The sequence below is a fragment of the Selaginella moellendorffii genome, unplaced genomic scaffold, assembly GCF_000143415.4.
Source record: "Selaginella moellendorffii unplaced genomic scaffold, v1.0 SELMOscaffold_10, whole genome shotgun sequence".
NCBI lineage: Eukaryota > Viridiplantae > Streptophyta > Lycopodiopsida > Selaginellales > Selaginellaceae > Selaginella > Selaginella moellendorffii.
Window position 1 is genome coordinate 604,450 of NW_003314271.1, and position 24,438 is coordinate 628,887.

A 24,438-nucleotide genomic window follows, 5' to 3' on the forward strand; every position below is an offset into this window, starting at 1 on the left:
CCACGGAGAAAAGCTGTGGCAAACAGCCAAAATAGCTCGATCGATCCATAAGCCCTGGAGAAAGCGAGAAAAAAATTTATGAGCCAGAGAGGATCACCAAAAAAAAGCGCTTCTTACTAGGATTCTTGCTTAGATCAAATATTTTTCCCAAGAGAAAGAACCTCTGATCCGTCTCCGATGAGAATGTGTCCACCCATACCCATCGGGCTAGCATCCATGGGGCATCCATGAAGCATCCAAATGACATTTAATGCCAAACCAATAGGAAACTGCCACATGGACACTAATTGTGAGTGAAATTTGCCACGGTAACATCCACCCTTTTAAGAATTACACGCCATAACTGCAACCCACTTTAGAACTAGTAGGATGAGGACTCCAACCTGCCAGTACTATCACACACTCTTGCAAGAAAAAGATCAAATAATCTCTATTTCTCAGATTTGTTTACGTCCTACTCCAGAAATCTCCCTCAATCGCTCAATCTTCTTAAAAGAACACTGTGAACCCTAACTTCTCAAGATTCAAGATTCAAATCATGCCCTGTCTGACTATTTCTAGTTTGGATGATACCTTTGTTTTTCCCTGGAGCTTTCTTCTTTCTTTTAAGGATCTCCAGGTATGTGAGTGAGTTAAGATCAGAGGTACTACTACATTTTTGTGCCTCAGCATGAACCGAATCATCTGATTTGTCAAAAGGTGGAAATGTCAAGTGGCCCCAGCTGAATGACGAGTTTAAGGTGTTCATGGTAAAGGTAAATATTGCTTCAATGGTCACTGTAAACTACTATACCTGGTTGTCTCCAAAGCCCCAAGTCTTCGCTAACAGGCATGACCGGCAGCTCTTGGTGCTCTTGACATGTTCCCATGTCTTAGGTTCGTCTGAGAAAGTATGAACATAGCATTAAACAGGGGAGAAGAAACAAATACCCGCTACTTTCTAAACCGTGAGTTTTCCCTGCAAATCACATTGTCGAATTTCAACAATGAGATTTGTTTTGCCGTTAAACGAATATACCCCCACGATTTTATGTGTTAGAAGAATGGTCCTCCCAGGGATACGTATTACCGCAAACATCGCGACACATTGCGAATTTCCATATTCGACACATAGGGCCCGATGCAGCCACATGTCGTATTTACAAGTATAAATTCACGAGTCCCAAAATGGGAGAAAGTATCACAGACATCTACCAAAGCTCACACAACGCTTTTTCTATCTTTCAATCTTCTGAGGCTTTTCTAGCAAGATGGCACTCGCGGTAGGCAGTGGCATTGCAGCAATCCATTCCTCGCTCTCAAAATCCTCTCTAGGAGCGGCCGCTCCCAAGTCTCGATCCAATCGCTCCTTGGCCTTCCTGCCAGTGAGAGCTTCGTCGGACAAAGGCCGACGAACCAGCGGCGGAGGCGATGGGATCAGCAGCGTACTGGACCAGACCAAGAAGGAGATCACCCGCGAGGATGTGCTCAAGAACCAGGCCGAGAACGAGGCGGAGAAGAGGTCCGTGTTTGGAGCGGTGCCATCGTCCGGAGCAATGTGGCCGAGGCCGGAGATCGAGCGGCGGCCAGAAACGGGCGATCGATCATTCGCGAGCTTGATGGCATTCGATGGCGCTGGCCCAGAGACGATCAACGGCAGACTGGTAAGTCCCTCCCTTCTCCAAAGTTCAGGATCCGTGGAGTCCGTTGTTCTAAGTTTATTTTTCCATTGATACAGGCAATGGTTGGAATCTTGTGGGCCTTTGCTGTGGAGAGAATGACGGGACAAACGGTGGCCGAGCAGCTCTACACGCCAGGCAACTTTGGCTTGTTTAACTTCTTGGCGGTGGCACAGCTCTTTGCTTACGCGTCGCTGGTTCCCATGTTTAAGGGGGAGAGCCCAGATAGCCGATCTTTGGGCCCGTTTAGAGCCATGGCGGAGCGCTGGAATGGGCGGACTGCCATGCTTGGCTTCCTCGCTCTGGTGCTCACGGAATTCTTCACCAAGACCCCAGTTTTTCACATGATGTAAGAGGTAGAAATTTGTTGATTTGTAAATTTTGGCCAGTACTTAAATAGATATTAACTTGGTAGTCAAATTCTACATGGAAAACGAAAAACGGTTTGGATCCCCTTAACACTATCAATGAGATTTTCTAGAAACACTTTGAAAAAGTTGATTTAGAAAAGCGTTGTTCAAGATTTGATAACAAAAAATTTGATAGAGAGACGGCGGGCTTATTCTTATTCCAGAGCCGCCCAAATAGCTGGATCACCGTAGTTTTTGGCCAGAAACGTTGCGCCGGCTTCACGAAGAGCAGCCTCAGGATTCCCCGTTGTCAATCCCACCACTGCCATGCCCGCGGCGACGCCTGCTTTGATTCCAGATGGCGAGTCCTACGATCATCCACGAGAATCGTTAGTCAAAAGAAAAGCCGTGATAAAACTAGCAAAAGAACGTAAGAAATAAGAACAGAGGTCCAAAGAAAGACGTCGAGAATTTGATCACCTCAAAGACGAAGGCATTGTCCGCCGTGATGCCGAAATGATCCAGAGCCTTGAGGTACGGATCTGGGAATGGCTTTGCTCGAGCGCAATCGCTCCCCAGGATCACCGTCTCGAAGAAACCTTCCAGCCCGACCTGGGAGATCATAAACTCGACGTTCTCCTTTGGAGCATTGCTCACGGCAGCGCGACGCAGGCCTTTCTCTTTGATCCACTTGCACAGCTTGTGGAGGCCGGGTAGCGCCTTGAGATCCTTTGCCGCGAGCCTGCAAATCTAGACGGAAGAATCACGGCGAATTCTTCCAAGAGAAGAGAAAGGATCGATCTTTGTACCTGCGAAAGTATGCCTCTTTGTCATCGAAGAACTTGGAGCGCTTGGCTTCGTCCCAGTCCGGAAAGAGGAGCAGCCCGATATCGCGATTGTGCTTGCCGCTAATGTGGCCACAGAAATACTCCCGCGTGATCGGAGCTCCTCCCTGGAATCCGACCTAAAATCGCAGCGGGGTGTGTGAAATCGGGGAATCCAATCGGAAAGAGAGGCGACGCTCGGGCAAGATCGATCGGCGTACCTCCTGGAGCATATCGCGAAACGCCTGGTAATGCACCGGATCGGAATCGCACAGCGTCCCATCGACATCGAACAGGATCGCTCGCAGCGATTGTGGCGATGGAAGCGATCTCCGCCTGCTCGCCGCAGCATCTGTGTAGAGATAGCGATTCCACGATCAGAGATCTAAGATTCATTGGCGCTCTTCGTACCGCCATTGGAGCTATGCGACATTGCCGACGAGACCGATTCCCCCCTTCTTCTTTTTTTCTTCTCGGGGCCTTTTCTTTCAAGAACAAAAGCAACGGGGAGTGTGCTGCCACGTGTCTGACATCCAGGCCGTCGGGATGGCTACCGTGGTTTGAATCCATGACGTTGTTTCTGGTACATCACGCGTTTGGCTTCGAAAGGTACTCCGTACAAGCGCATCCCAGAACATTCCAAGGAAGATTCTAGCGTTCGTTAGAAAAAAGTCGGCTTTAAGAAATCTCTCGATGTTAATAAATTTATCTTAAGCCACAATTAAATGAAAGTTAAAACAGTTCTTACTATAGTAAAAAAAAGAGTTCACAGTTAAGCTCGCCACCTTCTGTCCAAAACCCAGAACTGAAGGCGACGAGCATACTGCATCCTGCAATCCAAAACCACAACAGCAACAAACTTATCTCTCCAGCTCCAAATAACTAGTCATTTCTTCTTGGCCGCCGCCTTGGTAACCTTGGCACCGGTGGGTTCCTTCTTCTCCACGGCTTTGATCACTCCCACTGCCACCGTCTGCCTCATGTCACGCACCGCAAAGCGTCCCAATGGAGGATACTCCGCGAACGTCTCCACAACCATGGGCTTGGTCGGCAGCATCTTCACGAAACCAGCGTCACCGTTCTTCAGGAACTTGGGCTCCTTCTCCAGCTCCTTTCCGGATCGCCTGTCCACCTTGGTCAGGATCTCGGCGAACTTGACGGCGATGTGAGAGGTGTGGCAGTCGAGCACCGGGGTGTAGCCGTTTCCAATCTGTCCCGGGTGGTTCATGATGATCACCTGGGAAGTGAAGCTGGCAGCCTCCTTGGCCGGGTCGTTCTTCGAGTCAGAAGCCACGAAACCACGCTTGAGATCCTTCACCGCGACGTTCTTCACGTTGAACCCGACGTTGTCACCGGGGAGTGCCTCCACAAGGGACTCGTGGTGCATCTCCACGGACTTCACCTCAGTCGTCAGTCCGGTTGGGCCGAAAGTCACCACCATACCGGGCTTCAGGACTCCGGTCTCCACTCGTCCCACGGGAACGGTTCCAATTCCTCCGATCTTGTAAACGTCCTGGAGTGGGAGGCGGAGGGGCTTGTCCGAAGGCCTCTTGGGCTCGGTCACCTGGTCCAAAGCCTCGAGAAGAGTCGGGCCCTTGTACCATTCGAGGTTGGTCGACCTCTCGATCATGTTGTCACCCTCGAAACCGGAAATGGGAACGAAAGGGATCTTGTCAGGGTTGTAGCCGACCTTCTTGAGGTAGGACGACACCTCCTTGACGATTTCTTCGTACCTCGCCTTGGAGTACTTGGGGGTGGTAGCGTCCATCTAAACAACAGAAAAAAATCCATGAGACATACCCTTCGAAAACTACAAGCTATGAATATAAAACCATACCTTGTTACAGCAGCAGATCATCTGCTTCACTCCAAGAGTAAAAGCGAGAAGAGCGTGCTCACGGGTCTGACCATCTTTGGAGATACCAGCCTCGAAACCTCCAGTGGTGGAATCGATGATGAGAACAGCGCAGTCAGCCTTTCACAAACACAAATAAAAAAATTAGCACACAAAACCAACAGTGTAAGGAAAAAGAGGACTCACCTGGGAAGTTCCCGTGATCATGTTCTTGATGAAATCACGGTGACCGGGAGCGTCGATGACGGTGCAGTAGTACTTGTTGGTCTCGAACTTCCACAGCGCAATATCGATAGTGATTCCACGCTCGCGCTCAGCCTTGAGCTTGTCCAGCACCCAGGCGTACTTGAACGACCGCTTGTTCATCTCGGCCGCCTCCTTCTCGAACCTCTCGATCGTTCGCTTATCGATTCCTCCCAGCTTGTAGATGAGATGCCCCGTGGTAGTGGACTTGCCGGAGTCGACATGTCCAATGACCACGATGTTGATGTGAGCCTTCTCCTTACCCATGGCTGCTACCTGAATCGAGCGACAGCCAAAGATTCAGTGTTAGAGCATCGAAATTGAAGAAAAGAAGCACTAGATCTAGAATTCTCGGCGCTAGAGTACCTGCGCAGAAGACGAAAGAAGGGCCGAGGAACCCTAGCCGCCTCAAGAGGGTTTCTCTCAAGTGAAGACCACAAACTTATATTCTTTCCATCCGGGTTAGGGGTTTGACACCAGCCGTGCGATCGCTATCCGACGGCCAGGACAGTTTCCTCATTGCAAAGCTAACTTACCGTGCCAAATTAAGCCCAATCTCGTACGGATGGAAAGTACAAAAATGCCAAAGTAACGGGGCGTTTTAGGGTTTATTGCTTTGGCGATGGCGTTTTCCTCTCTGCGCTCTTCTTTGCTGCGCGCGCTTGGTAAGCCGTGCGCTCGATCGCCGGAATATCACGCTTTGGCTGTGTAGGCGCCACGAAATGCAGCAGTGAATCGGCGAGATTGGGGCGTGTAATGTGTCGTGGCTGCTCCGACGAGGCCTCGGCCTCGGACATCGAGGAATCGGTAGCCAAGGACGGTGATCAATCGGGGCGGAAGCTCCGTGCGCCTGCATTCCAGGGAGTGTACAAGGTATTGAAATCCTTCGTGCTTGAACCAGTCCTTTTTTCTTCTTTTACGTTGAACGATCACAGCTAGAAGCTCTCGTTCTATCTAGTTCATTGAAGTCAGCGTAGATTGAAAGTATCGAGGTTTTCTTTTCTTGTGAATGTAGGCTGTGATCGTGGGAGAACTTACGCAGCCACCAGCCGAGCTCGTTCTCAAGAATGGAAACGCGATCGTCACGCTGATGGTCGCGACTGGAGGGCTGCGCGTGCAAAAGAAGTTGAATGCTCCAACGAAGCAAATCCACAAGGTGGTCGTTTACCATCGGCGGCTCAAGGATCTGGCGACGCAGATAAAAAAGGGGTGAGTGGAGTTCTTGGTGTTCGTCCTTTTTCTTTCCAAGATGTGTTTGTGCGAATCGCCCAGGCAGCAGATCTATCTAGAAGGCAACATGGAGTCGAGGGTCTTCAATGATCCTGTTACTGGCGCCGTCAAGCTATCGCGAGAGATCTCCGTGAGACAAAATGGTAAGCATGGTTTCTTCTCATTACCCGAGACCTTGGTCCTTGTTGTTCCTTCTTTTTTGTTCTAGGACGTTTGTTTATGCTGGACGATCTGGAATTGAGGGGGGTCAATCTCAAATCTCCTGAAGTGGAGGAAGGAAAGCGATGAAAACGAAACGAAAAGGTGGTTTTTTTTTCACTGTTGTAACATAACAAACCTTTCTCAAAATGACACTGTAAATCTTTAAGTTAGGGTTTTTTTATAGCCAATTAGTTTCAATAAATGTTTAAAATGACATAACAACTCTTTATTCGTCAATGTATTGCACCAAAAAAAAAGCTGGACATACCTTTAAGCAAGCCAAATCTTGAGTGTTGTAGATTTAGATTTACTGATCATCGAAATGATGTCATGATCATGCATATGATGACAACACAAGAGGATCTAGACAAGCTTGATTAGGAATTTCTATTGTTTGCATGATTTCTTTTCATTGAAATGGCTGCAAAATCTAGAATTGCGCCATAATGACATCATGAATAGAACTTGGCCACCCACAACAAATGTCTAAAAACTATTTTCTACTGTCAACAACTGCTTGTATAGTGATGTTGAATAAATGGTGCTTGGAATACACCCTAGGATCTTTAGTTAACTGCATGATCTCAAATTGAATGTAGTTGATGTATCCTGCAATATTTGGAAGCTCGCATACCAAGGCAAATCTCTGGATAAAAGTTAAGTCTTCTAGGAACTTGATCAAGTCTCTAAGTGTATTGATAATTACCTTGCACAATCCCAACTGTTGTACTCTCACCAATCCTAAAGAGCTCTGAGAGTGTTATATACTTAGCTGCATTTCCTAGGTTATGCAAAGTACAAGCTACTTAGACTCGCACCAAAACTACTCTTTAATAGTTACTATCATGCTTCAGAATGAGATCATATAGGAGATTCACAAGACTAGTGAAAGTTAACATTCCCATGCCAAAGTTTTGCTTCTAACAAGTGTTATCATAAAATTGCTCAAAAAATCTGTCAAACTATGTTGTCGAGTGTGGCTTCACCCACCATAAGTGACACATATCAACTCATGGAGCTCTAAGTTGTTCATCTTGTTTTTCATAATACTGTGTTTGTAACAAATGAGGACGCAAGCAACATACAAGAGAAAGCGAGAATAAAAGTGAGCAAAAGCAATGACAAATAATGAAACAACTACTTATTGAAGGTGAGAGAGTCGATCTCTAAGGGCTAGACAGATTTCTCAAATGCTGTTTCTTTACTCTTTTGCTAATTCAGATCATCACTTGCTTACTCTAGCGAGGCAATAAAAGAATGCGATGAGAGTTTCAGAATACATACCAATCACAATGAATCTGCCATTGCTCTTGGAAAGTATGGGACAAATTTGACAGGCCTGATGTTTATACCTCGAACAGTATAGAGTTCTTTCCTCCTCGTGCGTGTGCGCGTCTCTATCGGGCATCATCTATCAGGTATATAGGTTTTACGGGGCTACCAACAGTTTCTACATTTCAGATTGACTCATTTCTCGTTTGTTGTAACAGGCACACCACCAGGAGTTTTCTTATCCTTTCACCATTAACAGCTTCTTACTAGTGGACGATTTTCAGGAGACAATTCAAGCTCTTGGAAGCGCTTTGTACCAGCCACTTACAGTCGTCGGGGATAGACCAGCAGATGTATTCCTGGAGAGGGATCAAAACTTTGCCAGCTTTTAGTTGTCGTAAAACTCGATCGTGAGAATCCACATCCTTTTCAAAAATCCACACGCAGTTCACTCTCTCCGTCTCGAATTTACCTTGCCCTTGTTTGTTTTTTGTTCCATCGCGTCCAGTGGTGCTCCCTTCGTGTGGCTGTAACGTTGATGAATTGGTGATCGTTAGCATAGGCCCTAAACCCTAATCAAGAATATTCGCTTAGGGCTCTAAGGTTTGTTGTTGCGGGGAGGGAATGCTGCTGCAGCCCAGGCGATGGCGGCAGCTAATGGATGGGATCGGGCGTGCGGGGCGTCAGGTCGATTCGGCATGCTCTTGGCGGCAGCCGATCCATGGCGCTGGAGGGCCTGGGCCTCGGATCGAGCCGGCATTCTCTTGCCTGCGCAGGTTTTACGCAATCCTCACCATGGATGACTGCATTCCCAAGCCGCGGCCCATCGTGGAGGCCGTTCCCAAGCCCATGGACAGGACGTCGAGGAGGACAGGTCTCATTGCTGTGAAATGCGGCATGACCGCGGTCTGGGACAAATGGGGGCGGAGGATTCCAATCACTGTGCTATGGGCCGACGATAACCAGGTTGTCCAAGTGAAGACAGTGGATCACGAAGGATTCAACGCTCTCCAGGTAAGTTTTGTTTTCTCTTGCAAAGCTTTGCTCGACTCTTTAGGCCTATTTGGTTTTTTTTTTTTGTGTGTTTTTCTGGCTTCTTAGGTGGGATGTGGCCAGAAGAAGCCCAAGCAGCTGAGCATACCAGAGCTCGGCCATTTCCGATCGAAAGGCGTGCCGATCAAGCGAAAGCTCAAAGAGTTTCAAGTCTCGGAAGACGCGCTCCTCCCGGTCGGGACCGCACTTACCGTGAGGCATTTTGTTCCTGGCCAGTTCTTGGACGTCACCGGCGTCAGCATAGGAAAAGGATTCCAGGTTTTTGTTGCTTCTAGTTTGGATCTTGTTTGATGTTACTTTGTTTATGTATCAGGGTCCGATGAAAAGATGGGGTTTTGCTGGAATGCCTGCGTCCCACGGAGCCTCGCTTTCTCACAGAAGCCATGGAGCCACTGGAGGAAGAAAATCACCAGGCAAAGTAAGCATGACGATGCCATAGAAGTCGATGCTGTTGCTAAGTTTCTTTCTCTCTTTCAGGTTTTCAAGAATAAAAAGATGGCAGGACAAATGGGAAACCGGAAGGCCACTGTGTTTTGCGTCTGGGTTTACAAAGTGGAGCCGCAGCGAGATCTTATATGGGTCAAAGGACAGGTACTTACTCACGAGAAAATTTGGTTTCTCTTGTCTTTCTTTCAGTTAGAAATGCGAGCTCTCTCTACAGGTACCGGGTTGCAAAGGAAATTTTGTCTACATCAGAGACTCTTGGAACAAGCCGCCAGACGTTTCGCTCACTCCTTTTCCGACACATTTCGCTCCTCCTGACGAAGATCCTGCGACTCTAGAGGCACTGATCGCAGATGTAGGAGCCGAAGATCCTTTCCAAGTTGATGAAGAGAAGAAGTGATCATAGCAAAGTTTTGGAATAATCGGCGTTTCTAACTTATTCCAAATGACGATTCTGGGCTTGACATTTCACCAATTACTGTTTGCTACCAATTTCAAGATACCAAATCTAGTTTCAAATGAAAACAGGCCACAAAGCTGATATATATATTTGCGAAAGACCTCAAAATGGTTCGTCCTTTCACGGTTGCTCTACTCTTGAGCTCATTTGGACCATCACTTGCATACTCTGAGGCTATTGTAGAATGTGATCGAAGTGAAAGTGTATGTAATGATCATTTTTCATATTTCGGATGACCTTAATGATGCACGGGCTCCTGATTGCAAGATTTGGTCAACTTGTAATGATCTTCACAACCATGATCAAATGGTGAGTGATTTTGCGGAAGCTATCTGTGACATCTGGAAAGATTGTTTGCATGATAGAGTAGTATAGAGAGATAGTTCCACTCCCGGACAACAGTTAAGTTATCTTTACTGTAAATCTGAGAATGGTTAGGTAAGTAAATACTAAATTAGTAATAATTTTTCTAAGAAAAACTTAAAAGATGGTAAGAGCTTCTCTAAAGGTAGTATTGGAACCATATGTTTTTGTTCCTGACAACTTTTCAAGGTATTAATTCTATATAATGCCTTCCATGCACCTCTGACCTCAAAGATGTTTATCACTTGGAGCATTTAGGACTTGAAAAAGTTTTTAGTTTTTAAAGTATTTTTAAATAACTATGTATGATGTTTTGTTTTGAAGATGATTGGGATGGGAACATTTTGTGATAAAAATGGCAGATGGAGGTGATTCAATATTGCACACATAACATTGGAAAATAAATATATAGATCCCTTAGTTTTGGAGGAAGTTCATGGTATCTACTCCCTATAGTAACAATATGACTTTTTAAGATAAGCCAATGCATTTATCTTGTGTGAGAAGTAAAGTAACACATTTTAGCTTTCAGTTACAAGATGTTCACACCTCACTTAGGGTGATGAGTTGGAGTATATTGCAATCTAACATTATTTTGGCATCAAAAACACATTAGTGGTGGAGCATTCTGTGACAAATTTTGTGCATCACAGAGCATAGCATGTGGCATTAAATTTTGCAGTGGCCTCATTTTGAAGGCAAACAAAAGCAATGTTAAGTGTTAGTGCTTATGGTTTTGCTTGACATGAATAATTTGAGTAATCAAAAAAAGCTTCATAATTCATTTTAAAACACATATTAAATTTCATTAAGCCAATGTTGTTTTATCTTATTTTTTCTTTTAGTGAATTCAAGCTTTTTAGTAGAGCTTTTTATATCAAAATTTCAAAATAATTTGTGTTGAACCTTTCAAAGCTTTATCAGACTATTTTTTGTTGAGAATTATTGAGATTTATTCTTGCACAGTGTCTGAGTTGTATGTTCCATTTTGCATCGTGAGGGACTGCTGATACTCTATTGTCTGCTTGCGAACTTTAGAAACGGGCTCCATCACCATTTTCATTTATTTAAATTTGTCATCAGAGTGGTTAATGTGTCATTGTAGAAGCATATTTCGGCTGGAGGCTGGAAAGCTCCATGTACACCCATCTTTTCACAAGCTTTAAGGGCTCTCATCTTCTCCAGAGGTTCAAGCCATGGCAAAGCTTGGAGCTCTCATAGTTTTCTTCTCCTTTTTCTTCTTCTTTGCTCTTTCCTTGGCTCGTGAACTCCCTCGAGTTCCTATGCAACAATGGCACTGATTTGATCCAAGCATCATCTCTTTTTTGGTTTTGATTGTGTAACATTTGCTTTTTGTTGATTTATAGAATCCCAGTCCAAGCTCAAGGGCGAGGGCAACTACTTTGTACTGAGAATCTTCTACACTAAAGGTCCCTTAACACTCGAAGGCAAAAAGTCGTGGCTCTACTATGGAAAATGGGTCGATGGAATTACTGATTTCAATACAGTTGGATCTCCTGATGGCCTCAAGATGACTGCGTGGGGCGAATCTATGCCAGTGGGAGGTCCGCTTCTCCCACCGGTACCCAGGGCTCCTTTGATATTCACCCGACCGATGGCCGGAAGGTAGTGTATGTCTACTGGTACGTTTCTTATGGCGGAATGGCCGAATGGAAGTATACCGCACGAGATAGCCGGTTCAAGGTGACGGCCACAAGGATTGGAGAATCTTATCTGGACGTGACTATGGTGATCACATACATTGCCAAGAAGCTATTGCTTGAAACTTTGTGTTTGAGTAAGAGTTCCTTATGATGTTGACCTTGTCATGTATGGCGCTAAATAATCAGCGAATTTTGGTATTTCTGAGCTTCGCATCTCCCACAGTTCCATTCCAAGAGTCAATTAAATGGCTTGATTGTGATGGAAGTTAGAAAGTGACTATCGTGATCGCCGTTAGATTTGAAACTATCTCAAAACTCTCATCCAAGGACAAAACCACCTGCTAAAAACAGGTTGGAAATCAACAACGCCAAGAAGAAGACAATTTATAACTTTGTAAATCAAATGAAGAATGCAATAAGTCCAGTTTTTAATTAGTGCAATTATCCTAGGCTTGACTGGTTCTTCCATGCTCGCGTTACTAGAGTTTTCACTCCACAGAACGTCTCCTCAACTTAAGATGCTGAGAGTCAAATAATGTGTTGTCCCACATATAAGTATCTCGCTTGTTTTTCGCTCAGTGTCTATCCATGCCTTGGCGGCTGTAATGTTAATACAGTCCTTTTTGCAAAACAAGATACAAAAAAATTAATGTGGAGAGCGAGTGATTGATTGTCTCCAAATCCATGGCTGGCGGCGGCACTGTCAAGGATAGGGACGGGGTAGAGGGGATATGTGATATCTATTTGTGTAATAAGGTTTGGCCAAGTGGAATATGGTTATTGCATGAAACACTTGGTGGAGTGATCATTTTGGCCGAGCTGGGATGCGGAGAGGTCTTGGTGTTAAGGGCTCTTCAACGTGCTGCAAAATGGGAGTCCCGCATCTAAGATTCCGAGACTTGAAACTCTTCAAGCTTTCGCTTAATCGTACACGGAAATGGCCGAGCTCTGGCAAGCTGAGCTGCCTGGGCACACCCCACCTAACGAGCCAGGAAAAAAAGAGCAATAGAAAACAAAAGAACAAACACATACCTGGGGAGCCTTGAATGTTTCGTGATCCACGGTCTTCACCTGGACAACCTGGTTATCATCGGCCCATAGTACAGTGATTGAAATCCTCCGCCCCCATTTGTCCCACACCGCGGTACCGGTCATGCCGCATTTCACACCTGTCCTTCTAGCCATGAGCTTGGGAATGATAGCCATGAGTGAGCTTATCGAGGGAGCAGCTGCCACAACAAGGAAACGTCCACGGACGGGACACCAAGAAGAAACAGGAAGGCTTGCTTGCAAGAAAGCGAAGCCAGAGTCGAACAACGTTGCTCGACGAAGCTCGTCATCATTCGAATGTGCTCCCAGTCAGAAGGCCGATAAGCTGGCTGGAGATCTCTTGTCTACCGGACAATTCGATTGTCTTCAAGCCGGAAGAGCTGTCGAGCTGAAGTTCTCGGTCGTAGTAGCCATGGTGCTTCAAATGGACAGCGAGAAGGACTCGCCAAGAACAAAGCAGCGTTCACTCGTGAAGCTAGAAACTTTGGTTCCATTCAACTTCTAAACATACTCTAGAAGTTTATCTGATCGACTTACATCCATTTCTTCTCCGCAGAAAGAAGTGGTCAAAGATTTCCACCACTATCACAGTGAGTGCGCATTGCAGTCGATATACTTTCGTATCTGCACACCACTTCCCCACGGCAACTTGAAAGCCAGCAACGTCCTACTGGATGGATCCTCTCTCGTAGCTCGGCTGTCCGGCTACTGCATCCACCGGTTCATGACGGCTGGAACCAACCAGATTCTGCGCTGGAATACCGAGCTCCCGAGCTTGCACACGCCAGAAAGCCAAAGCCAACTCTCAAGGCGGACATCTGGGGTGATCCTGTGGAGATTGTCACGGGCAAAGGTGCCGGAGGCATCATCTCCAGAAACTCTGGAGCTGTGGACCGACTGGGTGAAGCTGCTCGTCTCGGAGGGCAGGGGTCCCGAGTGCTACGATCAGGCACTGGTTGGCTACGACAGGGACGCCACCGCGGGGGATCGACGACCGGCATTCAGTTGCATAGCGGAGCGCTCTTGTCGCTATCACTTACGTTTTCTTTCAGCTTGAGATACTGTGGCATCTGTGCTTCACTCTTCTGATTTTTATTTCTTCTTCTTTTTGTTTGTTTTTTCGTTTGCAGCTGTTGAAGCTTATAGAATGGTGAACACATTGGACAGATGCAAGGAAACGATGACACTGTTGCCTGGTAGAATATCAATGCTATTTTCAACTCTTTTCATTTATAGAACCTGACGCAGCTGGATACCAAACTTTATTGATTTTTGAGGTGGGGATCAAACCACGTATCTTCCGACATCGAAGGAAAGTTCCCTTGCCTGACTGACTACCTGGTGCCATATCTTGGGTGAGCATAAGTTTTTCTTTTCCTTCCAGCTTCTTACTAGTGGACGAGTTTCAGGAGACAATTCAAGCTCTTGCAAGCGCTTTCTACGAGCCAACACCACGACCAGCAGATTTATTCCTAGAAAGGAGCTGCTGGAATCGAAAACTTTGGCTTTTGGTCGACATTCGCCTCTGTTGATCGTGAGAATCCACAATTTTGTCACAAAATAGAAATATAATAATAATATTTCAAGTCATGAGGACCCACGAATCATGAATCAGGAATTGGATTCCAGGTTCCACTTTAGTTTTTATTTCTGGATTGCCTGACGCTACTCTGTGATGCAACAGGGTCCGATGAAAATATCGGTTTTGCTGGAATTCTCCGGAGCTTCGATTCTCAGGAGGCAGAAGTTTTTTATTTTTTTGTTTCATAAAAAAATGGCAAAACAAATAAGAAACCGGTTTACGAAGTAGAGCCGCAGCGAGATCTTACATGGAGGTACTCACTTCACTACGTCTTCCAGTGATAAACCCGGTATCTCCAGGTTGCAAAGTTGTGTCCATCAGAGACTCCTGGAACAAGCCGCCAGACGTTTAGCTCACTCCTTTTCCGACACATTCGCTCTTCCTGACGAAGATCCTGCGACTCTCGAGGCGTTGACCGCAGATGTAGATCCGAAGACCCTTTCCCAGCCCACGAAGAGACGAGAAATGATCAGAGCACAACCAAAGTTTGGAACAGTCGGCCCTTTTAACTTCTTGTGAAACGAAGTCTTGACGATTCTTCCACGGGGGGCTTTACATTTCAAGCTTTGGAGGAAAGACCGATCACTCCTCGATTTATTGCTCGACTTTTCAACACAGCAAAGTTGACAAAAGTGATATATATCTTTGAAATCTTCTCTTCGCAAATGTATAGAGATGTTCTTTATTTTTTTTATTGCTTTGATCTTCAGCTCATTTGATTCATCGCTGGCATACTCGAGTTTGGTGATGCAGGAGTGCGATCCACAACCAAGAGTATACATCCACAACGAGGATTTCTGCTCTTGCTATTACGAGGTTTCGGACATCTTTCTTGAGCATCAGATACCTGGAGTTTACGCCCACAGACGGGGTCCGTTACTGATGGTCCTCACTGTCTCTAGATTCCATGCTGGAACGGAGAGGGATTTTGAGGAAGCTATCGATGATATCTGGGAGAATTGCTTGGAGTTGGGGTATGCCAGCAGTAAGATAACGCTGATGGATGGTTCCATGCGCCTCTCTGTGGTGTTTCGTCGAGATGAACTGTTAAATGTTGAGCCGACCACAAAACAATTTAGTTATCCTTATTGCCGTCAGTTTCACTGATTGTTTGAGCTGTGACAACGAATTTGCGGTAAAAAGTTATCTAGAATTAATTACGATGCAACTTGTGATGACAGATGGGGTTAATGCTTGCGTCTCACGGAGCCTCGCTTTCTCACACAAGCCACAGAGACTAAATCTCCAGCCAAAGTAATGCCATAATATTTGATACTGTTGCAAAGTTTCTATATATTTCAAAAGCTTTCAACAAGCTAAAATGTTGTGGGAGTTTAGAAATGTCAATATGTGGGCGATCTCTCAAATGTTTTTTTCTTGTTGGATCTCATTTTTCTCATTTAGATCTTCATTCTACAGGACCTCTCAGTTTTCCAATGGTTCGATTATTATTCTTCTCATTTAGATGTTCACTTGCATGCTCTAGTGTTCACTTTCTTCCTCACATAATAAACACATAACAAGATTTTATTATGTGCATCAAATAATGAGCATGGCAAATCTATAAAAATCTTACAACTAGAAAAAGCGTCCTGTTAGTTTTTCTCTGGACAAGCAGCACGCAAATCTTCCTGGACCACTTTGATACTCGGCCTCTCCGAGCGCTCCAAAATGCAACTTAGCGCCAGAGCCAAAACATCGTCGATCCCCTGCGGTGGCTCTTGATCCCTGTCATAGCCAACCAGTGCCTGATCGTAGCACTCCGGACCCCTGCCTTCCGAGACGAGCAGCTTCACCCAGTCCGTGAGGTCCACAGCTCCAGAGTTTCCAGAGATGATGTCTCCGGCACCTTTGCCCGTGACAATCTCCATCAGGATCACACCGAAGGCGTATATGTCCGCTTTGAGAGTTGGCTTTGGCTTCCTGGCGTGTGCAAGCTCGGGAGCGCGGTATCCCAGCGCTCCCGCGTTGAGAATCTGGTTGGCTGTTCCAGCGGGTGTCATGAGCCGGTGAATGCTGTAGTCAGACAGCCGCGCTACGAGAGAAGATCCATCCAGTAGGACGTTGCTAGCTTTCAAGTTGCCGTGAGGGAGCTTGTGCTTGGTGTGCAGATACGAAAGTCCGCGCGTAATATCGACTGCAATGCGCACTCGCTGTGACCATTCTAGTGGTGGAAATCTTCGACCACTTCTTTCTGCGTAGAAGAAATGGATAGGTAAGGAAATGCGTAGAAAGGGAAAGGCGGAACTTTTACCAGTAAGTCGATCAGATAAACTTCCAAAGCTGAGGTAGTCCGATATGACGAGCTTCTCGTGTTCTCTCGGCCCCCAGTAATAGCCTCGGAGAGGAAGTATGTTTGGATGTTGAATGGAACCAAACTTTCTAGCTTCACGAGTGAATGCTGCTTTGTTCTTGGCAAGTCCTTCTCGCAGCCACTTGACTGCCAGCATGTGTCCATTTTCGAGCGTTGCCTTGTACGAAGTACCATGGCTACTGCGACCGAGAACTTCAGCAGGCGCGCTCGACAGCTCTTCCGGCGTGAAGACAATCGAACTGTCAAGTAGAAAGAGATCTCCAGCCAGCTTATCGGGAGAACGGGCCTTCTGACTGGGAGCACGTTCGAGTGATGACGGACCTTCGTCGAGCAGCGTTGTTCGACTCTTGCTTCGCTTTCTTGTGAGCAAGCCTTCCTGTTTCTTCTTGGTGTCCCGTCCGTCACCTTGCTCCGGAGAGCCAGGGACGTTTCCTTGTTGAGGTAGAAGCTGCTCCCTCGATAAGCTCACTGAAGCACCAGCTTTAGCCGCAGATGGAGGCCCGAACTCCAACCGGTGAGGACTTTTTACCACGTCACGTTCATCCGAAGAATTTTTGTCAGCTGCTTGCAATCTGGAGTAGACGAACAGAGCGATCGCAATGATGATGACTGTTGCTGCTACACACCCCCCAATCAAGCCGGCCTTCACTGCGGATGATAATCCTTTGCCCCGCCTGGACCGCAAGGACGGGATTCCAGCCCCGCTGCTTCCAGGTACTACAAGTCCGGCATTGCCCGGGAAAAAAGACGACAGTGGAAATCTTGATAGCAAGTTTGCTGGTATATGTCCCGACAAGTCGTTGTTTGTCAGGTTCAATGTCTGTAATGAAGATGGAAGCTGTGCTGGAATCCGGCCACGAAGATGGTTAGATGAAAGATCCAAATTCTCCAAGTACCTCAACCGTGAGAGCTGACTGGGAATGCCTCCAGTGAAGTCGTTTCCTCCCAGGTTAAGGACGACTAGTCCCGAAAGAGAAGCAATTTCTTGGGGGATGGAACCATTGAGACTGTTGAAAGATAAGTCAAGGACTTGTAACGGGGAGAACAAAACCGCTGGGGGAGTGGAAGAGATGGAGGTGGGCGACAAGAGCTCACCGGGGATGGCGGAAGAGGAAAGGAAGCTCACGACTGGAATCCCACCCACGAGATTATTGTTTGCGACTCTGAAAATGGTTAGAGACGGGGAATGAAAAAAATCACCAGGGATTTCACCATCGAGATTGTTGGAGCTGAGGTCTAACGCGGTCAGTTTGCGGAGGGATGCGAGAGTACCGGGAATAGGACCAGACAAGGCGTTGTGAGATACGTTGAGGTACATTAGTCGGAGGAGGTGTGCTGTTTCGTTGGAGAGAACGCCGTCAAAAGAGTTGCCGCTGAGGTCGAGAACCTGTAAGCTGTCCCTCCAGTCTTTGATCACGTCCAAGTTCCCGGAAAAATTATTGTTGCTGAAGTCTACTATGGCGCAGCTTCCCAGTCTTATCGGCAAAGTACCCGAGAGGTTATTCGACGCTAGCCTTAAGATCGATAGACTGGTGGCTGCCACCATTCCAATAGTACCTGCAAGAAAGAGAAGAGTGAGAAATATAAACGACAGAAGAGAAGCAAACAACGTAAACACTTACCGGAAAGATTGTTGAAGCTGATGTCAAGCTCCTCCAGCACAGATTCCGTGGCGAGAAGCGCCGGAGGTACATATCCCACGAAGGAATTGTTCTGGAGTCTCAAGACACGTAGCGAGAAGACAAACGAAAACGACGGAAGCTTCCCCGACAACAAGTTGCTGCTCACGTCCAGGATTTGCAGCTCGCTCGCAAACAAGCTCGCCGCGTTCTCGGGAGCCAGCTCGCCAGTAAACCTGTTGGAGCTGAGATTTACCGAGCTGATGCCTTGCGGGAAAACAAATGGAGCACCCTGCTGCCACGGGAGCAACCCCGAGAGCTCGTTGCAGCTCATGTCGATCACTTCCATGCGGCTGAGACCCATGAGCACGGGATCCACCTCTCCGGAGAGCCTGTTCTGGCGAAGATCCAGCCGGTGCAAGCTTTCCAAGCTGCTCATCTCTCTCGGGATCACACCGCTAAACGCGTTCCACGAGAGGTTGAGCGAGACAAGCTGCCGCAACGAAGTGATCGATGGAGGGATGCCACCCGAGAGCGAATTGCCGCTTAAGTCGAGATCTCCGAGCCGGACCATGCTCGCAAACATATCCGGGACCGGCCCCTCGAGCTTGTTTGACGAGAGAGAAAAGTTTACCACGCTGCGCAGGCCGGCAAAGGAGCTCGGGATGGATCCCACGAACTGGTTGGCCGACAGATCCAAAAACTGGAGAGCATGGAGCTCGCCCAGATCCTCTGGAAGCTTTCCACCCAGAGAATTGTTGCCGAGAAGCAGCGACGTGAGCCTGGACAGCCTGCCGATCGTTCCAGGAGAGATTTCTCCCTGGAGCTGGAGATCGCCCAGTGCCAAACCAGTGACGCTGCCATTGGAGCACACTACCCCGTGCCACTGCGAGGGGCAGCCCGACGGATCCACCCTGTTGGCAACCCAGCTGCTCCTGATCAGCCCCCCTGGATCGCCAGTGACCCCATCCCGAAATTTCAGCAGCGCCGAGGCATCGTCCGCCAAGGAATCCGCCCGCCAGGAGCTCGACAAGACGAGAATTCCCACGACGAGCGCCAGCATTATCCTTCCCATCGCCCCGAGCTGCTGCCTTCCAGCCAGATTTTCACCTCATCTTCTCCCAGCTCCAGAAATCATGAGCCCACAACACTGGAGAAAATGGGGCCCCTGGGCGCGTGCCGGGGCCCCATCCGCTTGAATCTAGTGCCTGCTCCTCATTGCCGATCGAAGAACACACCCCCAGCTCGGGAATTTCGGCGGATTCTAAGCCGAATCGCGACCTACATTGCATCCTAGATCCAAGCCAGCTCCACAATCCATACCGGGGAGGAAGAACAGCGGCACCTCCTCGCGCGCCACGGCTCCAGCCCTAACCCTGCGGCACCCAGAGCTTCGAAGCCGGGAATATTCGTTGCCACTGTTGGAATATGCTCTGAAAGCGACCAAAGGTTGGAGCGCATTTCTTTCTTAACAGCTAGATGGCAACTGAGGATGTTGATGTGCTTATTCTTTTTACGATGCTTTTCTTTCGAGTTCATTCAATGCATCGCATGATAGATGGAACGATAGAAATTTGTTTAGATTGGTCGTGCTAGTTTTCTTTGGAAGAATATGACGATCACGATGTTCTTCCTGTTCTTCACTTGGAGGCGTGATGGCACGGTGCAAATTATATCACGCAGAAGTAGAGATCGATCTATATATAACTTTCGTTTAGATTTCTCTTTCCGTATGTGCTGTAACTGGAGTGGGTGATGAGTAATTGGTTCCTGTAACGTTTTGAGAGATCTCTCTCCAAAATGCTTTCGCTCGCCAGTAAGTTGCTAAAATGTGCTGAGAGTTTGGAAGAACCTTGCCTTAGATCACCAGATTGGCTGCTGGTGCTGGGGCGGAGGCAGCCACGATTCCATCTCTTCCTTGTGTATCATCCTGTTGTAGGTTTGAGTCTCTGCGTTCCAGCTGCAAATCGGGCACTCGTCACTCGGGGCACCCTGGAGGATCTGGCACAAACATCCCAAAGTTACTCGAGAGTTTCGAGGGAAAAAGGCAAGAGATAATAAACGAACCCTGAGAACACACTGCTCGCAAAACGCATGGTTGCATTCCAGGCGAATGGGATCCACGACGAGACCTGTAAAGTGAAAAACAAAAAGTGAAACGTTGGGACCGGTAATAAAGCGGAGTAACTTTTTACACTTACGAAAGCAGATGCAGCAGTTGCCAGAAGCGTCGTACTGTCCATTCGCAATCAACGATGAATTCGGAGGCAATCCCAAACTGTTTCGAAGCTGAGATTCCAGGAAACGCTTCTTCATCACTTCTGGATCGCTGTCAAACAGAATCATCTGATCTGAGTAAACGTTCACAGTACATATAAATTCTTGTACCAGTCACGGGTATAATCGAGAGGAAAGTCCGGTGAGAGCGGTTTAGTCAGGTATCCCCCTCCTAAACACAGAAGAACAAAAATATTACGAACTAACACCAGAAAGAAGCTGCCAATCAAACCTCGAGGGAACACTTTGAGCTCTCGCAGTGGTACCGCCAAGTCCGGATCATTAAAGAACTGCTTCGTAGTATTCTCGGGTGAAAGTAGATCGGAAACGGCTTGCGCCTCCAATTTGGCACGAGTTTTGGCTCGGACCTCGGCCATTAGCATCTCAAGCTTCTTCATAGCCTTTTTTTCTTCCTCGAGTCTCCGATCCGCATCACTGCCTATAATGCTCGGAGCTGGATCACAGAGTGCACGGTCACATATCAGTCCTTGAGCCAAAAGAAAACAAATACTTAACGTTTAGCTTCTTCCTTGGCTGGATGAAGCAGTTTCTCCATCTGCTTCCTGTGAAGTCAAGTTTCATTAGGTTCGAGCTGGAGAAGAGACAATTTCAACAGGAGAATTTACGTACTTGTTCATAGGCTTGGATTTCTCGCGGTATGGTTTGACGAGCACCCGCGCACCACAGACATGGTGAGGATTTCCTTCGGCCAGAATCATCCTCACCGTCTCAGCGTACGTGAACGTCACAAACCCAAACATTCGCTTGTGCTGGGTTGGAATTCTCACGTCTTCCACGGGACCGTAAGCTCTGCACGGTAAAGTTTCGTATCGCTCCTCTTGTAACGAAGGAATTAAAGACAACGTACCGGAAGTGTGTCGCGACGTCCTCCTCGGAGAAATTGCTATCGCATGGAAACGTGAGATAGATTTGTCTGGAGCAAGGGCTTGGATCGTTACATTCGTCCAGATCCACCTTGTGAGCGCTGTATTTTGGAACATCCTCCGCGAGCATGAGAGCGTGCTGCCGATGGGGCCTGGGAAAGGAAAGAAAGAAGCGATAGAGATTGACGCTCGCAAAGGAGGAAGAAGAAAATGCCCCAAGCAAACAAGAAATTGCGAAGAATCGAGAAGGACTGGATGAAAACTAAGCTACGATTAGAGAAAGAAGCATACCTCGAAGCAGAAATGGCGCTAACAAGAAATGCGAAGAATCGAGAAGGAATGGATGAAAACTGTGAAAACTAAGCTACGATCGAAGAAAGAAGCATACCTCTCGACGACGGTGACGCTCTGGAACTTGCTAAGAAGCTTTGTGAGGGTGTAGCTCGGCTTCGCGTGGCGCTGGCTCTCGGAGACATAGCCATCGGCTTCCAGCCAGCGCCCATACTTCTCGAAGTAAATCTGCGGCAGCGAGGAGACGGAGATGGGAACGCCTTTGCGCGAGCGCAAGAGCTCCTGGAGCTGGAATTCCAGGCGCTCCATCGACAAGAACTGATCTTTCGGCGGGGAATCCGACTGGAGCAGCGCGGAATCGTGGATGAAGCGGCAGCTGCTCCCGTTCTTGCAAAATCCCTTGGCAAAATACATGCATGGCTTGGGGGGATCCTCGTCGGGCGCCGGAACCGCGATCTTGGCTGGAGCTTTGCTTCTGGAACCATTGGCCTTGGTAGCCGATGATCCACCGAACTCGCCGATGCCACCGATCGTTGCCAGATGATTCTCGTTGCAGAAGAGCTCCTTCTTGGCCTTGGCGACGGTCGATTTGAGCTCCGGATCCGTGCTAAAGGCGAGGCTAAACATATCCGAGTTCTTGAGCAGCAGATACCCCATCACTCGATTCACATTCTCCCCATCGATCGCCTTGACCCTGGCGAACACGATCTGAGCCGCCTCGCACGAATCCATCGCTCGATCGCTGGAGGAGAGGAGCACGCGCCGCTGCTACTGCGATGGCGCCGTCGATCAATCCGGGAGCTCGAGCCTCGAAATATTTCGATCGATCGATCGAAATAATCACCCCTCCTTCCTATCACTCCGCAAGAACAAGAACGATCGCTCTGACAAAGCTGCGCGTACAGACATAATGAAACGAGGTCGTGCGTAGCGTGTTAACAAAACTACCGCTGCCTCTAGATTTGGCGGGACTTTCAAAAATACTAAAATAACCTAATATTCAAATAAATAATAGGAAAGAAGAATGCAAACAGCGTTCCTACAAAACTGCTAACTGGAAGATCCACAACAAAAAAGAAAACTCCGACAAAACGAGGACGTCCAAATAGTTGTACGGTGAAATAACTCGGTGGTACGGCATTAGAACTTCTCCCCCTCTACTTCTTCTTGGCGGCCGCCTTGGTCACCTTGGCACCGGTGGGTTCCTTCTTCTCCACGGCTTTGATCACTCCCACTGCCACCGTCTGCCTCATGTCACGCACCGCAAAGCGTCCCAATGGAGGATACTCCGCGAACGTCTCCACAACCATGGGCTTGGTCGGCAGCATCTTCACGAAACCAGCGTCACCATTCTTCAGGAACTTGGGCTCTTGCTCCAGCTCCTTTCCGGATCGCCTGTCCACCTTGGTCAGGAGCTCGGCGAATTTGACGGCGATGTGAGAGGTGTGGCAGTCGAGCACCGGGGTGTAGCCGTTTCCAATCTGTCCCGGGTGGTTCATGATGATCACCTGGGCAGTGAAGCTGGCAGCCTCCTTGGCCGGGTCGTTCTTCGAGTCGGACGCCACGAAACCACGCTTGAGATCCTTCACCGCGACGTTCTTCACGTTGAACCCGACGTTGTCACCAGGGAGTGCCTCCACAAGGGACTCGTGGTGCATCTCCACGGACTTCACCTCAGTCGTCAGTCCGGTTGGGCCGAAAGTCACCACCATACCGGGCTTCAGGACTCCGGTCTCCACTCGTCCCACGGGGACGGTTCCAATTCCTCCGATCTTGTAAACGTCCTGGAGTGGGAGGCGGAGGGGCTTGTCTGATGGCCTCTTGGGCTCGGTCACCTGGTCCAAAGCCTCGAGAAGAGTCGGGCCCTTGTACCAGTCGAGGTTCGTCGACCTCTCGATCATGTTGTCACCCTCGAAACCGGAGATGGGAACGAAGGGGATCTTGTCAGGGTTGTAGCCGACCTTCTTGAGGTAGGACGACACCTCCTTGACGATTTCTTCGTACCTCGCCTTGGAGTACTTGGGGGTGGTAGCGTCCATCTAAGCAACACAGAATAATCCATGAGACATACCCAGCTATGAATATAAAACCATACCTTGTTACAGCAGCAGATCATCTGCCTCACTCCAAGAGTAAAAGCGAGAAGAGCGTGCTCACGGGTCTGACCGTCTTTGGAGATACCAGCCTCAAAACCTCCAGTGGTGGAATCGATGATGAGAACAGCGCAGTCAGCCTTTCACAAACACAAATAGAAAAATTAGCACACAAAACCAACAGTGTGGAAACTCACCTGGGAAGTTCCCGTGATCATGTTCTTGATGAAATCACGGTGACCGGGAGCGTCGATGACGGTGCAGTAGTACTTGTTGGTCTCGAACTTCCACAGCGCAATATCGATGGTGATTCCACGCTCGCGCTCGGCCTTGAGCTTGTCCAGCACCCAGGCGTACTTGAACGACCGCTTGTTCATCTCGGCCGCCTCCTTCTCGAACCTCTCGATCGTTCGCTTGTCGATTCCTCCCAGCTTGTAGATGAGATGCCCCGTGGTAGTGGACTTGCCGGAGTCGACATGTCCAATGACCACGATGTTGATGTGAGCCTTCTCCTTACCCATGATTCTGGCCAAACAAGAGCTAAATCCGCGTGAGAAAGCACTCCCAGAATAGCGACGAGGCGAAATCTTACCGCAATGCGCAAGCCGGCTCGCGAAGCCGCTGAAGAACCCTACACTTCTAAAAACCCTAGCATGCCGCCACGGTATTAGGGCCGAGCTTACCACCGTCGGATCGGAATCCAACGGACGA

General features: G+C 48.0%; 8 protein-coding genes across 9 annotated transcripts; 3 read left to right on the plus strand and 5 right to left on the minus strand.

The window, feature by feature from the left end:
* Positions 1-1,194: 1,194 nt before the first annotated feature.
* LOC112345876 (early light-induced protein, chloroplastic-like) lies at positions 1,195-2,072 on the plus strand. Its single transcript, XM_024673531.1, has 2 exons — positions 1,195-1,643; positions 1,718-2,072. The coding sequence occupies exons 1-2, from the start codon at positions 1,251-1,253 to the stop codon at positions 2,009-2,011; spliced, it is 687 nt and encodes a 228-aa protein (XP_024529299.1). The 5' UTR covers positions 1,195-1,250; the 3' UTR covers positions 2,012-2,072.
* Positions 2,073-2,136: 64 nt separating this feature from the next.
* LOC9631251 (haloacid dehalogenase-like hydrolase domain-containing protein Sgpp) lies at positions 2,137-3,280 on the minus strand. The gene is made up of 5 exons (XM_002968372.2): positions 3,244-3,280; positions 3,054-3,184; positions 2,818-2,972; positions 2,489-2,750; positions 2,137-2,376 (listed from the first exon to the last, which is right to left on the minus strand). Exons 1-5 carry the CDS (start codon positions 3,263-3,265, stop codon positions 2,224-2,226), a joined length of 723 nt encoding a protein of 240 aa, XP_002968418.2. The 5' UTR covers positions 3,266-3,280; the 3' UTR covers positions 2,137-2,223.
* A 244-nt stretch (positions 3,281-3,524) lies between these two features.
* On the minus strand, positions 3,525-5,409 carry LOC9650076 (elongation factor 1-alpha). Its single transcript, XM_002968373.2, has 4 exons — positions 5,297-5,409; positions 4,874-5,206; positions 4,670-4,807; positions 3,525-4,600 (listed from the first exon to the last, which is right to left on the minus strand). The coding sequence occupies exons 2-4, from the start codon at positions 5,195-5,197 to the stop codon at positions 3,719-3,721; spliced, it is 1,344 nt and encodes a 447-aa protein (XP_002968419.1). The 5' UTR covers positions 5,198-5,206; positions 5,297-5,409; the 3' UTR covers positions 3,525-3,718.
* A 122-nt stretch (positions 5,410-5,531) lies between these two features.
* On the plus strand, positions 5,532-6,549 carry LOC9650077 (single-stranded DNA-binding protein, mitochondrial). Its single transcript, XM_002968061.2, has 5 exons — positions 5,532-5,595; positions 5,643-5,803; positions 5,946-6,139; positions 6,203-6,303; positions 6,369-6,549. Exons 1-5 carry the CDS (start codon positions 5,553-5,555, stop codon positions 6,446-6,448), a joined length of 579 nt encoding a protein of 192 aa, XP_002968107.1. The 5' UTR covers positions 5,532-5,552; the 3' UTR covers positions 6,449-6,549.
* A 1,667-nt stretch (positions 6,550-8,216) lies between these two features.
* LOC9631252 (50S ribosomal protein L3-2, chloroplastic) lies at positions 8,217-9,679 on the plus strand. The gene is made up of 5 exons (XM_002968062.2): positions 8,217-8,647; positions 8,735-8,944; positions 9,000-9,104; positions 9,164-9,277; positions 9,348-9,679. The coding sequence occupies exons 1-5, from the start codon at positions 8,258-8,260 to the stop codon at positions 9,528-9,530; spliced, it is 1,002 nt and encodes a 333-aa protein (XP_002968108.2). The 5' UTR covers positions 8,217-8,257; the 3' UTR covers positions 9,531-9,679.
* A 6,076-nt stretch (positions 9,680-15,755) lies between these two features.
* LOC9631254 (probable LRR receptor-like serine/threonine-protein kinase At4g20940) lies at positions 15,756-19,595 on the minus strand. The gene is made up of 3 exons (XM_024672981.1): positions 18,186-19,595; positions 16,504-18,120; positions 15,756-16,443 (listed from the first exon to the last, which is right to left on the minus strand). The coding sequence occupies exons 1-3, from the start codon at positions 19,255-19,257 to the stop codon at positions 15,845-15,847; spliced, it is 3,288 nt and encodes a 1,095-aa protein (XP_024528749.1). The 5' UTR covers positions 19,258-19,595; the 3' UTR covers positions 15,756-15,844.
* On the minus strand, positions 19,289-22,366 carry LOC9650078 (zinc finger CCCH domain-containing protein 18). The gene is made up of 10 exons (XM_002968375.2): positions 21,732-22,366; positions 21,328-21,495; positions 21,090-21,269; positions 20,976-21,022; positions 20,692-20,913; positions 20,571-20,631; positions 20,384-20,511; positions 20,250-20,314; positions 20,050-20,183; positions 19,289-19,463 (listed from the first exon to the last, which is right to left on the minus strand). Exons 1-10 carry the CDS (start codon positions 22,364-22,366, stop codon positions 19,289-19,291), a joined length of 1,815 nt encoding a protein of 604 aa, XP_002968421.2.
* A 249-nt stretch (positions 22,367-22,615) lies between these two features.
* Positions 22,616-24,405, minus strand: LOC9650079 (elongation factor 1-alpha). 2 transcript variants are annotated; one of them, XM_002968376.2, is made up of 4 exons: positions 24,320-24,405; positions 23,925-24,252; positions 23,730-23,867; positions 22,616-23,673 (listed from the first exon to the last, which is right to left on the minus strand). In XM_002968376.2, the coding sequence occupies exons 2-4, from the start codon at positions 24,246-24,248 to the stop codon at positions 22,792-22,794; spliced, it is 1,344 nt and encodes a 447-aa protein (XP_002968422.1). In that variant the 5' UTR covers positions 24,249-24,252; positions 24,320-24,405; the 3' UTR covers positions 22,616-22,791. The 2 variants fall into 2 exon arrangements, with proteins under 2 accessions (XP_002968422.1, XP_024528753.1); XM_024672985.1 differs by having other exon boundaries at positions 23,925-24,267; positions 24,320-24,383.
* Between the last annotated feature and the right edge of the window lie 33 nt (positions 24,406-24,438).

Excerpts from the sequence above, each read along its gene's own strand:
- LOC9631254 (XM_024672981.1), bottom strand. The coding sequence starts at position 19,257 with ATGGGAAGGATAATGCTGGCGCTCGTCGTGGGAATTCTCGTCTTGTCG. Across the intron at positions 18,121-18,185 it reads CAGCTTCAACAATCTTTCCG|GTACTATTGGAATGGTGGCA; the intron begins GTAAGTGTTTAC and ends TCTTTCTTGCAG. Across the intron at positions 16,444-16,503 it reads TTTATCTGATCGACTTACTG|AAAGAAGTGGTCGAAGATTT; the intron begins GTAAAAGTTCCG and ends TCTTCTACGCAG.
- LOC9650077 (XM_002968061.2), top strand. The coding sequence starts at position 5,553 with ATGGCGTTTTCCTCTCTGCGCTCTTCTTTGCTGCGCGCGCTTG. Across the intron at positions 5,596-5,642 it reads TTCTTTGCTGCGCGCGCTTG|GCGCCACGAAATGCAGCAGT; the intron begins GTAAGCCGTGCG and ends TTGGCTGTGTAG. Across the intron at positions 6,304-6,368 it reads GATCTCCGTGAGACAAAATG|GACGTTTGTTTATGCTGGAC; the intron begins GTAAGCATGGTT and ends TTTTTGTTCTAG.
- LOC9650079 (XM_002968376.2), bottom strand. The coding sequence starts at position 24,248 with ATGGGTAAGGAGAAGGCTCACATCAACATCGTGGTCATTGGACATGTC. Across the intron at positions 23,868-23,924 it reads TGATCACGGGAACTTCCCAG|GCTGACTGCGCTGTTCTCAT; the intron begins GTGAGTTTCCAC and ends TGTTTGTGAAAG. Across the intron at positions 23,674-23,729 it reads TGATCTGCTGCTGTAACAAG|ATGGACGCTACCACCCCCAA; the intron begins GTATGGTTTTAT and ends TGTGTTGCTTAG.
- LOC9631252 (XM_002968062.2), top strand. The coding sequence starts at position 8,258 with ATGCTGCTGCAGCCCAGGCGATGGCGGCAGCTAATGGATGGGATCGGG. Across the intron at positions 8,648-8,734 it reads AAGGATTCAACGCTCTCCAG|GTGGGATGTGGCCAGAAGAA; the intron begins GTAAGTTTTGTT and ends CTGGCTTCTTAG. Across the intron at positions 8,945-8,999 it reads GCATAGGAAAAGGATTCCAG|GGTCCGATGAAAAGATGGGG; the intron begins GTTTTTGTTGCT and ends TTTATGTATCAG.
- LOC9650078 (XM_002968375.2), bottom strand. The coding sequence starts at position 22,366 with ATGGATTCGTGCGAGGCGGCTCAGATCGTGTTCGCCAGGGTCAAGGCG. Across the intron at positions 20,914-20,975 it reads AGCCAAGGAAGAAGCTAAAC|CTCCGAGCATTATAGGCAGT; the intron begins GTTAAGTATTTG and ends TCTGTGATCCAG. Across the intron at positions 20,184-20,249 it reads GCGAGCAGTGTGTTCTCAGG|ATCCTCCAGGGTGCCCCGAG; the intron begins GTTCGTTTATTA and ends TGTTTGTGCCAG.
- LOC9650076 (XM_002968373.2), bottom strand. The coding sequence starts at position 5,197 with ATGGGTAAGGAGAAGGCTCACATCAACATCGTGGTCATTGGACATGTC. Across the intron at positions 4,808-4,873 it reads TGATCACGGGAACTTCCCAG|GCTGACTGCGCTGTTCTCAT; the intron begins GTGAGTCCTCTT and ends TGTTTGTGAAAG. Across the intron at positions 4,601-4,669 it reads TGATCTGCTGCTGTAACAAG|ATGGACGCTACCACCCCCAA; the intron begins GTATGGTTTTAT and ends TCTGTTGTTTAG.
- LOC112345876 (XM_024673531.1), top strand. The coding sequence starts at position 1,251 with ATGGCACTCGCGGTAGGCAGTGGCATTGCAGCAATCCATTCCTCGCTC. Across the intron at positions 1,644-1,717 it reads AGACGATCAACGGCAGACTG|GCAATGGTTGGAATCTTGTG; the intron begins GTAAGTCCCTCC and ends CCATTGATACAG.
- LOC9631251 (XM_002968372.2), bottom strand. The coding sequence starts at position 3,265 with ATGTCGCATAGCTCCAATGGCG. Across the intron at positions 3,185-3,243 it reads GTCGCATAGCTCCAATGGCG|ATGCTGCGGCGAGCAGGCGG; the intron begins GTACGAAGAGCG and ends ATCTCTACACAG. Across the intron at positions 2,973-3,053 it reads TTCGCGATATGCTCCAGGAG|GTCGGATTCCAGGGAGGAGC; the intron begins GTACGCCGATCG and ends CTGCGATTTTAG.